The 12056-nt window shown below is 45.7% G+C and overlaps 1 protein-coding gene across 2 annotated transcripts in view; it reads right to left on the bottom strand.

The window, feature by feature from the left end:
• Positions 1–11748, bottom strand: part of PLPP1 (phospholipid phosphatase 1) — a 93891-nt gene extending 82143 nt beyond the window's left edge. For both annotated transcript variants that reach the window (XM_018568182.1, XM_018568183.1), the window contains exon 1: positions 11480–11748. In XM_018568182.1, the coding sequence (XP_018423684.1) occupies positions 11480–11537 (58 nt within the window). In that variant the 5' untranslated portion in view covers positions 11538–11748. The remainder of the gene's footprint in view (positions 1–11479) is intronic.
• Between the last annotated feature and the right edge of the window lie 308 nt (positions 11749–12056).

Below are 12056 nucleotides of genomic sequence, written 5' to 3'. Positions count from 1 at the left end.
TCGCGCGGAAAAACTTTTGTGCTGAGCGGCTTTGAGCTACATTGCGCAATATTGAGCAAGAGTGCACATGTTATCTCGCTAAGCGCGCTTTTTGGGCAGGACTTTGTCGCTGCTACATTGGGCTGTAACCAATCAACAGCAATCTTGATGTGACATCATTCTTTCCTTCCATTTTGCAGTGCAAACGTGACCCTTCTGTAGCTCAATATGGGGCGACAAAGTCGTGCAATATCTCCTGTAATGCACGAGACCATAGAGTCTATTGGAGCCGAATCGCGCGACATCCGCGGAAAATAAGGGTCATGTACGAGCTACAGGCGACATTGAGCTGTGCGATGTGAACGGCTCCATTGAAATGCATTGGACGAGCAACATAGCGCGATAAATCGCTCAGTGTGAACGGGGCCTCAGTGCTGTCAACTCAAGTGACACTCCTAAGTATTCCCCTTCCTCCTCCTCAGCTGCTACATAAAAGGTTATTTAGGGAAGGTGGGGGCAGGGGAGCTAGGCCAGCGCAGACAGTAATTGGGCAGAAGAATAGAGGGTTATGATGAGTAGGGGTTGTAATAGGAAATTTACACTTTCTGGAGTGTCAGTTCCCGAACAACTTCAAAAGCACACAGCAAGTTAATAAGATGCAAGTACACATTTATAACACTTGATTTTTCTGTGCTTTTACCTGTATAGTTTAGTGACAGGGTCTCTTTAAGGAAACCCAATTAGATTAGAACAATGGCTAACAGTAAATTGCAGAGTCCAAGGTACAGTTAAATAAAAATGGTCCAAATAATAAAGTCATAATCATCAAAACCTGCAGAGGAGAAGTGTTCTATTGCGGTGTCTGCCGTGAGTGATAGCAAGGATGTGGTTTTTATACATCGAGCACATTAATGACTCGCACGAACACAATGGAACTGTACACGTCTCTCACCCTTACAAAACTGAATTGAAGAAAAGAATGACATTTGTCTCCTGTGCATCCATCCACCCAACAGACAGAACCTGGAGCCCAGCGAGAATGAAATACATAGAAATCTGTCAGCAGTCATAAAAGCCCCTCTCTGCTATTCAGTCCAATCCCGGGATCCAGAATGATGTATAAGACAAGCACATGACCTCCAGAATTCAGAGACAATTCAGGACAAGCATGGAGGTTTGAAAGTCACACAATACATCACAGGCACAGCTTGCTTTTTTTTGGGTGAAACAAACTATAGATTGATCAATAAATCCTGCAAATCCATATTACAGATTATACTGAATGTTATGAATATTAAATCTGAACTTCAGGCTGATATCAAACACAATTCAATCCAATTATGTTTTAGTTCAAATAACGATGAAAGGTATTTTTATGCAGCTAGCATAAGTACCCTCACTCTGCCTTATATCAGCTTCCTGTACAACAGTCTTGGAGAGGAACTGCTGCACTCCTTTCCGGAACCCCTATGTATAAAGGAGGGTGCTGTAGTAACCACGGATGGCGCCGCGCATCTTCAAATATATGATACATGTCCCCAGCACACCTATGTCTTGTGTCAATAATCCATCTTCTTTATTGAGGCAGACTGTCACAAAACAACGTTTCGGGGCCACGCAGGGTTCCCTTCATCAGGTTTTAGTAGGACGACATACTAAAACCTGATGAAGGGAACCCTGCGTGGCCCCGAAATGTTGTTTTGTGACAGTCTGCCTCAATAAAGAAGATGGATTATTGACACAAGACATAGGTGTGCTGGGGACATTTATCATATACTCCTGTAGAATAGGACTCATACTATATCTCCGCTCATGCCCTCATGGTCCTGGAATGTGCATTGAATTTGTGCACGCATGTGCTTTTTTCCCACGTTGGACACATTCAATGGGTGCCACACGTGCAACAAATGCGGGAAAATGTCTCATGCAGCAGATTCTGCTACAGGCTTAGCGCGTTTCTTCACCACGCGCTTGTGTACATTAAGCATGCGTCAATGCGCAGGAAAAAACAAATCTTTTACTCAACAAGTAATGGAATGGAATGCAAAGCTGTGAATGGGGACTTAGGCTGCCCATACACCTTAAGATCATCAGGCAACACTTTTCATCCGATGATCGAACCGTGGTACGATTTTCGTACAGCAGCCCCATCCTGCCCCGATTATCGCATGGTTGGATCAGCGGTAATTAGAAGAAAGCACCTGGACGAACTGCGGTAAACGACCGCACGTATTTTCGTCTGCACATGTGCAGTGTAAATCGTACGAATTTTGACATATGGAAATGCCACCGACCTTGCGAAAATCGTACAATCGACCGAAGTTTTCTAAACTTCCGGTTATTCAAAATTTGATCGATTGTACAGTATTTGCGCTTGTACACTGCCCATCAACCTTACGAATATCGGACGAAAACGCGACCGCATACGAAAATCGGACGATATTCGTAAGGTGTATGGGCACCTTTAGCGATTAGCTGGAGCTCAGTGCAAAGCCCCAAACATGTCTATTGGTCCAACACTCTGATGGACTACCTCACTGGCCAACAGAAATGGATAGGAGGTGGGCAGGCAAGCTACGACCAGGAAGTGCCAAAGCTTTGCCAGATAAGAGCTGCCCAACATTCAGCGTGGGAGATCTAAAAGGCGCCTGCACGTTATACATATCAGCTGCTTTGTTTTTCTTAAAATGACAAAAAGTGACCACTGAGATCGTGCTAACAAATTAAAATCTCTTATTTCTTCTCTGCCGTCCCAGAAGACAGACAACTCATAAGTTGTTCTCATTGGTCAGCGTGGTTAATACTGCTCTGTATGAAGAATCAATGAGAGAGAGACAATCCACAAGTGAGCAGCTACTGCTGGGACCTTATTATCTTATCAGAATCTCCTTCAGTTCAGCAAATATAAAAGTACCTTCTGACACCAGCCATTTCACAATAGAATATTCATTAACCAAGCTACTCAACAAACATTTATTTTATGTCCAAGCTGTAACAGCCACAAACTATCCCTATCAGCAGAGATAGCACACTGCCGAAAAAGTCCTATACTATAGATTAGAGCTCTAACCTACTTCTCATGACATGATTCACTGTCATATGTTCCTCCATAAACACGCCCTGGTATCTCCCATTACCAACCAAGACTAAAAATAAACTGAATAGTTCTAGAACAGGTTCCTTGATTAAAAAGAAATCGTCTGTGTCTTCTGATTGATATTAGGAAATAGAAGGGGAGTGAATGGCATTTTTCTATTTATAACAAGGTATTTACAGGTCACACAAGCAACCATCGATTCTTAGAAACAACTCACATTAAAGGAGAATGTCCCTTCTAGTTATATTGATTACGTGGTACAGTAATAGGTACAACAAGGCGCTTTATAAATCAAGAATAATTCATACAAAAAGCAGCTCACTAAAGACAAGGTGCTGCAACCCATAACGTCTTCATACCCAATCAGGGGCTTAGTTGTAGAGATTGGGTGAAACGTGTCAAAGGGGGAGGACCTTAGGCAGGACACCATTGATGTGGCACAAGCTTCAATAAACTATCCCAGCGGAATCCCAAAGACGCAACAGGAAGTTAGAGGTAATCTCCTCTCCTCTAAATTCCCCTCTTAGGCTCTGTACACACCTAGGTGTATCAAATATGCCCGTTTGTCGCGCGTTTCGTGAGGCACGTTTTTACTGCGGTTCGCGGTAAAAATAAAACACGCAACAAACGCGCGTTTCCGAGGGCTACTTGGCTGTATCCCAATGGAAACGCGCAACAAAAACGCCCCAAAGAAGCTCATGTACCTTTTCAGGTGTAGGCCGTTTTGTAGCGCGTTCAGACGGGCTGAAATACGGCAAGGTGTGAACCACACCCATAGAAAACAATGGGATTTTCATGTTTGAGCATTTTGTAGAGCGTTCGTAGAGCGTTGAACGCACTACAAAACGTACAGGTGTGAACCAGGCCTAAGAATGTTGTCCCCAAACAAGTGTCCCCATTGGAAGATTTCACCTATTTTAGTTTCCTGGAAAATCAGCTGGTCTGCCTGAGCACTGGTCCCGATATCCTGTTTTAGGGTGGCTCCTTTCCCTTGCAGAGTCACCCTTGTGTATGCCAGTAAGCTGTGTGTGCCTCCACAAACACACAGACACAGCAACTACTTCCTCCTCCATGCTCCTCCAGGCTAGTAGACAGACAGCTCCTGGAAACTGCTCTTTCCCTTAACATCTTGTACTGGACAGGAAGTTCAGGGAAGCTGAGCTGAGAGAGTTGGAGCTGGCTCTTTGGAAACATGACTAAGTGTTTGGGCAAAAATATAAAGAAATACTTTGCTGGGTAATTTATATTTGTTTGATCTGTATTCATTACTAAAAAAAAACAGTTTACAAGTTTAATACTACTTTAAATTCTCGCTTCCCCCATGGAAGAACTAATAGAATAATCTTCATGCTGTGGGGAAACACAATATTTTCCCCTTAGGTGCTTGAGGTTATGAGTCTGTACACAGGAGGCCACGAGTCTGTATAGATGAAGTCACGAGTCTATATAGATGAAGTCACGAGTCTATATACAGGAGGCCACGAGTCTGTATACAGGAGGCCACGAGTCTGCATACAGAAGGCCACGAGTCTGCATACAGGAGGCCACGAGTCTGCATACAGGAGGCCACGAGTCTGCATACAGGAGGCCACGAGTCTGCATACAGGAGGCCACGAGTCTGCATACAGGAGGCCACGAGTCCGTATACAGGAGGCCACGAGTCCGTATACAGGAGGCCAAAAGGGGCCCGTTCACACCAAAATTGGATGGAAATCACAAGTCAACTGAGGGTCCGATGACTTGCATTTGTACATTCTGATTTCCTTCCGATACGTTAATCAACGGATGCTAACGGAATGGCGCTAAAAAATGAATGGTGGTGAATGGGGCTAGTTCACACCGGATCTGTCACATTACGTTGTGCTGCAAAAAAAGTTGTGCATGTTCTATTTTTTTTAATCACAAACTTAACGCAATGGAAGGGATCCGGTTTGAACTCGCTCCATTCACACCCATTCATTTTTCAGTGCGCTTCTGTTAGCATCCATTGAAAAATGGATCGCAATGGATCGTAACAGAATGGATCGCAATGCAACGCATCCTGTGAGCATGTGTCCTCTATATACATGAGGCTAACTGTCAGATAACTGCACACACTGGTATTCATCAAGGAGTCTTTTCTAGCGCGGGTACTGGGTGCCATTAAAGGAGCTTGGCTCACCTGAGTTGATATTTCAGTGTCTGCCCATGTCATGGTATTTGGAAAGTTTCTCCTGTCAGTAGATGAGAACGTCCGGGACAAGTGCAGTCTCAGTGCAGATGGAACGCTCCTTTACAAATCATTTATAGATTTAATTATAGAGTGGGAGTCTCAGCAGACCTCAGGGCACTACACATGAAAAGACCTGCAAAGTCTGGAGAACGGCCTGCTCTATAATTGTGGCTATTAAAACGCTCAGGCTCCCCTTAACCCTTGCACTGCTGAGCGGCAGACACATACCTTAGAAGCAAATAACAGAGACCCAGCCAAGCGATAAAGCTGCCGTGCTGCACATTTAGAAAGCCACATTGTTCCTGCGTGGATTACACTCAAAAGGTGCAGCATAGACCTCAATGACATCACGGATGAGCTTTAGCATCTTCAGATCACTCACTTTGACACTCCTGCAGATTTTACATTGTGGTAACGCAGTGTGTCACAGTGTCATTCATGGAGAATGGCTCCCAGGTCACTGTACAGTGGCAGCCAACGCACTACAATGCATACAGTATGCGGTGCATTGCTAAAACAGGTCATGTGCGTTTTTGGTCCATTTTGGTGCATTGCCAGAACATTCAAAATGAATTGGCTGTCTTAGCATTACGGGTGTTAAAACATGGCGAGGTACTGGATTAGTCTGAATAGGACCCTGGAGGCCATATTCACACTTTTATGTGCGTGTAATTGCAAGATAATGCATGGTACGATGTGTAGTGTATGCGCAATGCATTGACTTCATTTTAAATGGCAATCTAAGCCAAAGTAGAGCTTTGCATAAAAGTTTTGTTGGGGACCAGGTGACACAAGCACTTATGGGTGCCTTTGATCACCTCCTGATGGCAGTTCGATATGTGTCCAGATACAACTGGCTCAGTTTTACCTAGAAGAGTCTTCTTACTATAAGATCTCTGGGGTCTCTCTGGCATCCTTATAGTGACCAAAACATGGAGATCTAACCCTTCAGAAATGATAAGACGCTCAGACAATCACTGTGTGTCCTGACATGCACTTCCTCTATTCTGTACATATTAGGAAATCCACCATTACCTCCCAACAGTCAATACCAATACCACCACATGGGCCACTTCCACTTCCCTGTGCAACACATCAAAACGAGGAACGTAAAGTCAAATATAGATTACAAAGCTGAGGATGGTCCCCAATGTGATTGACTGCATGTTATACACAGTTGTGGACGCCTTCCCAGAAGAGTTGAAGCTGTTATAGCTGCAAAGGGCGGAGCCAACCCAATACTGAACCCTACGGACTAAGACTGGGATGCCATTATAGTTCATGTGCGTGTAAAGACAGGCTTCACAATACTTTTAGCAATATAGTGTATCCAAAGATATCAGCCTTGCCAACTATGTAACCCAAAAACTAAAATCTAATATGCTGCAGCTTACAAGTCCTCCAATGTGGTGGCCGCATTCGTTTTCCTTATTCAGTTTTTTCCCCTTCATTTTCAACTGGTGATTCTGCCAATAACACACATTCTGTCGCAGGGTGACAAGGCTCACTTACTGGACTGTAGCTAGGGAAAAGCAGCGTTGTCACCCTAGGCTACGCTCCTGATTTGGACTACAAACACAGCACCCCCCTCATCTCCATTAAATGGAGGGGCGTTGCTTTGTAGTTTGCAGAGGACAGCTGAAAAAGCTGATAACATTGTGTGAGATTTCAGCCCAGGACGTTACAAGGACACAAGATTTTGGACAGGATTAACCGGTATGTACTGTCCGGTATGTACTGTCCCTGCACAAAAGGTGCTTGGCCTGAAATAAAACCAAACAACCCGGCACCACATCCAAGGACTGGCGAGCTGCAATGTGTAACATTTTTCTTCTTGGGTTAGGCTGGGTTCACACCTAGGCGTATTGCAAAAGCGCGTCTGTCGCGCGACCGTCGCGCGGTTTTTTTTACCGCGATTCGCGGTAAAAAAGTTGCGCGATTCCAAAGGCTACTTGGCTGTATCCCAATGGAAAACGCCCTACAAAACGGCCCAAAGTAGTCCCGGGACCTTTTCAGGCGTGGGCCGTTTTGTAGGGCGTTAGGGACGGGCGGAAATAGGCCAAGGGGGGAACGAGGGCATTGACTACAATGCTATTTATTTTTTTGACCGTTTTGTAGAGCGTTCGTCGAGCGTAGGACGCGCTACAAAACGGTCAGGTGTGAACAAGGCCTTAAGCTTTCCCCAGCTTGCAGGCTGTTGCACAATATTATGAAATGTTTTCTAAACCTTTTACACCATTTCATAACTGGGGAAAAAAGAAAGAGAAAACAAACATGTTATAACCTTTTCCATCCGCACAATGACCCTCTAAGGCAGGCGCAGGCAATCTCGGCACTCCAGCTGTAGTGAAACTACACATCTAATCATGTCTTTGCCTCCGGAAATCATGCCAAGGGTTGTCAGAGTCTTGCAATGCCTCGTGGGACTTGTAGTTCCACAACAGGGAGCGTGCCCAAGGTTGCCGACCCCTGCTCTGAGACCACCAAGAGACTGTTTACTATCCACATGTCACTGCGATCTGCTGCCCCAGCTGTCACTAGAAACAACCTAGAAACCTCTTCATCTGGTGCGGCGGATATGTACTTTACTCCATGAGAAAATCACTGCATATGACTGAACCTGGATCATCCGGTTCACTGGACAGTACAAACACGAGTGCAGCGCTGCGTCCTTCTATAACCATAGCGGGGAGAAATGAAAACTGGAATAGTGATCGGCGACCATCACACGGGCGCGTCCGCTTCTGAATGGTATACAGAATGGAAATGTGTTGATGAGGATTTCCTTGTCTAAAGCTTCCAGAAGGCCTTCTTAGTCCCCTTCACACCTAGGCGTTCCATCAACACGTGCCAAACTCGGGGCGGAAACGCATGCTTTGACGCACGTCCACAGAAGGCAGGAAAAAAATGTGCAATGCGCTTGCAGTGCCATCATTAGTTACTGGCAGCCCAAAGGTGGCCGGGCAAACGCGCACAGTTTTCCCACATGTGAAACCGTGCACAAACGCACGCGCAAAAAAAACATGGACGCCTGTAGAAGAATTTGCTACATCAGCTACTTTACTACGTGTGTTGCGCATGCATTCACCCACTGAAATCAAGGGGGGCGCACGGGAAAACAAATGTCCGTGAACACGCATGAAGAATGCGCATCAACGCAATGCACATTCACAGAACGCAATGGTGTGAATGGGGCCTTAATCTTGTCGCCCCATTATCGGCTGTGCCTTGTCGGTGAATGACCCCCCACACACACACACACTGCACTGCTAGTGCTCGTTTTTAGAGCTGCAACAACTAATCGATGTAGTCGATTAAAATCGACGATGGAAAACATTGTCCACCATCGATTAGTCGGCTATCGATTAGTTTACCCTGCTCGCGGCTCCACACACACCTCTTCTCCCCGCTCTGGCACCTGACAGGAGACTCACTCACTCACTCGATCCAGCATCTAAAAGTAAGAGTGCCTGCGACCCCCCACACACATACATGGCGCTTGGGTTATTTTAATGTATTGCAGGGATAGTGGGGACTGTTGTATTCCTCTATAGCTGGCGGTACATTGCGCTGTGTATTATACCATCAGCTATAGAGGACTACAAATCCCAGCAATAGATTATACACTGTATGTATATTGTATTGCTGGGATTTGTTGTATTCCTCTATAGCTGACGGTATTCTGCATTGTGCTTTATAATGTATTATTGCTGGCTGGGATTTGTTGTATTCCTCTATAGCTGGTGGTATATTCTGCATTGCGCTGTATTATTATACAGCACAATAATTTACCACCAGCTATAGAGGAATACTACAAATCACAGTAAGAACACATTATACAGCGCAATGCAGAATACCGCCAGCTATCATGTACAATTGCTGGGATTTGATGTATTCCTCTATAGCTGGTGGTATTCTGAATTGTGCTGTATAATGTATTATTGCCATTTTCTTTTTTTTATCCGATTAACCGAACTTAATAATCGGCTAACTAATCGATTTTGAAAATAATCGTTAGCTGCAGCCCTACTCGTTTTGTCTGGGGAGTTTAAATAAAGCAAATTTACTTACCTGATTCTCAGTCCCTCTGGCTCTGGCCATGCTGCTAGACCGGCCCCTGCAGCCTCTTCTTCCCCGGGCTCTGGAAATCTAAGGATCGCTGACATCATCCCGTCTTATCCAGGTCTATTGACTTGCATTAGACATTAGGGCACAGCGGGACATTAAATACCCGGAGCAGAGGGAGATAGAGGTGAGCAATGCACTCCATAGCCCTCTCCTGGGGGTTCCTGTCCGTGCTGGCCCAGCCATGCCCCCCGCCCGTCACCTCCATATATAAACTTTCATGTAGCAGCCAGGGACAGAAAAAAGGGAAATACTATAGAGCCCTGGTGCCTGACCTGCAGCCCAAGGGTCACATGTGGCCCTTTGGTGTTTGAAGTGCTGCCCAGGGGACCCAGCAGTTAATAGTGGAAGCACTGATTTCAAAAGGGGACTTTAAAAGAAGTTTAGTCGATTTATGTAACCTATACCTAGTCTCTGATCCTCTCCTACAGCCTGACGTCTGTGCCCAATCACTCCTGCAGAAGGATCTCTGACCCTTTCTTCTAGCAGGTCTATGGTGGTTTACTGTAGCATTACATATAATATTATATGTGGCCCTTTGGAGATATCAGGGGCCACATCTGAGGTCCCCTTTACCTTGTAGTTGCTCTTGACCTTGTCACTTGAGTAAGAGCCCTAAGAAGGGAATTTATCAAAACTGAAGCCGACAGAAGCTGAAGTAGTTGCCCATAGCAACCAGTCAGCTTCTATCTTTCAAAGCAAACTGAAGAGTAAAGCTTATGGGTTACTATGGGCAACTGCTCCAGATTGTGCCTGCTCCAGTTGATAAATTCCCCCCAAGTGTCTGCTGGAGCTGCTGACATCACATCCAAGATGGCTGTTGGTAGGCCAAGCTAAGCTATTGCCTAGCAACAGCCTCTGGGCCTGTGCATGTCTATACAAAGTAGGCCTTTTCCAGGTACATAACACAAATAAAATATCATTAATATATTGTCTGGAGGTGCCAAACGCTGCTGATGAGATCAAAAACAAGCTGGAGCGGACAGAATCTGGAGCAGTTGTCTATGGCAACCAATCAGGCATTCTCTTTGGTTCAGCTTTGAAAATGAAAGAGGGAAGCTGATTGGTCGCCACGGGCAACTGCTCCAGTTGTGATAAATTCCCCGCACTGTGTAGTGAAGCAAAATAACACGAACGTATTCGGAATGGTGTGTGTGTACTACAGCGCTCACTCCTATATTACAGAGTGTGCGTCGGCTTTGGGCGCATTTACAAAGCTTCAAAAATGCGACGCACTTTTTTTAACGCATGTAAAGAAAGGGAATATGTGAAGACATAATAGTGAAGACGTTACTGCACCCTGAGCTCACTCTCATATGACAGCTGCCGGGAAGTGATGACTAGATTTCAGCACACAGCTCCCTACAGGAACTCATAACACAACCACGGGGCCAATATCATTATAAATAGGGGCCAATACATAAATAAAGGAAGTTCTTCTGATTTGACAAGAACGTGGTAATTATTCTATCCGGGAAGAATGAAAGGAGTCCAGAGATCATTGTTTGCATTGCAGAGCTGTGGTCAGTTTTACAGCTGTGTCCCCATTGGGAAGATTTCCTCTCACTTCCTGTCCCGGGGACCTGTGGTCACTGACTTGAAAAGGAGGTAAAACTCTTTTTAGGATAGCAGTGAAGGGTAAAGTGAAGTGGGGGAAATTCACCCCCACTTCCGGTGCCGGTGACCACTTTCTTTCAGATGGGAATCTTGCCAATAGGAGCACAGACAGCAATTGATCGATCGGGAGCTCAGCACTACACTGCCTGTGCCAAAGGCGGATCAATTGCGTCGCTTACAAACACTGCGATCTGCGACATTACACGTCTCCTTTGTATCAGCACACAGCCTATACAGAGGTGGACGGTGCAGGTGTGACCACAATCATGGGGGACAATACAGGAGAGGTTAGTATGTCAGAGAGCATGCAAAGCAAAGGGACACATATGGAACAGGAAGATCATGTTACAAGCTCAGGAATGGGGGCCCCTGAGAGAGGAGGAAGGGGGGCCCCCATGAGGACAGGGATAGAAGAAAGTCCATGCTGATAATGATGGCAGGAGACATACCCAGAATCACACACACTATGTCCAGGGCCACAAAGGGGATCCTCCTCTTGTCAAACATAGTAATCCCACAGCTTCACTTCTCCGCTACAAAGGACCAAACAGCAAGGCAGACAAGTCCCAGTCACTGCAACAGGTCCACACCACTCATCTGAGGGACAGTCCAGAAGGGGGATGAGGATCACAGGGTTCTAACCGTCCCAGGTGTAGGGATCACTGGATATGACAGTCCCAGGTATAAGGATCACAGGATTCTGACAGTCCCGGAAGTAAGGATCTTCTAAAAGCCCCAGGTGTATGGATGATAGAAAGTCCTAAGAATGAGGGAGTCAGGATTATGACAGTCCTAGGTGTAGGGATCAGAAATTTATAACAGTCCCAGGGATAGGGATGACAAAAATTTGACAGTCCCAGGTGTAGGTGTTACAAGATTCCAGCGCAGGTGCTTGCAGATGTCAGAATGACAGTCCAGGTTGGGTCAAGGCTCTCCCGGTGACAGTCCCGGCTAGTCCACATACATTATAGGTAGTCCAGGAGGGTTGGAGGTCTGATGGATGATGACAGGAACACATCCGAAGGT

The sequence above is a fragment of the Nanorana parkeri genome, unplaced genomic scaffold (genome assembly GCF_000935625.1).
Source record: "Nanorana parkeri isolate BGI_ZX_2015 unplaced genomic scaffold, ASM93562v1 scaffold1152, whole genome shotgun sequence".
In the NCBI taxonomy this organism is placed as follows: Eukaryota; Metazoa; Chordata; class Amphibia; order Anura; family Dicroglossidae; genus Nanorana; species Nanorana parkeri.
Note: the sequence above shows the minus strand (reverse complement) of the source record. Positions and strands in the feature narration are given on the sequence as shown.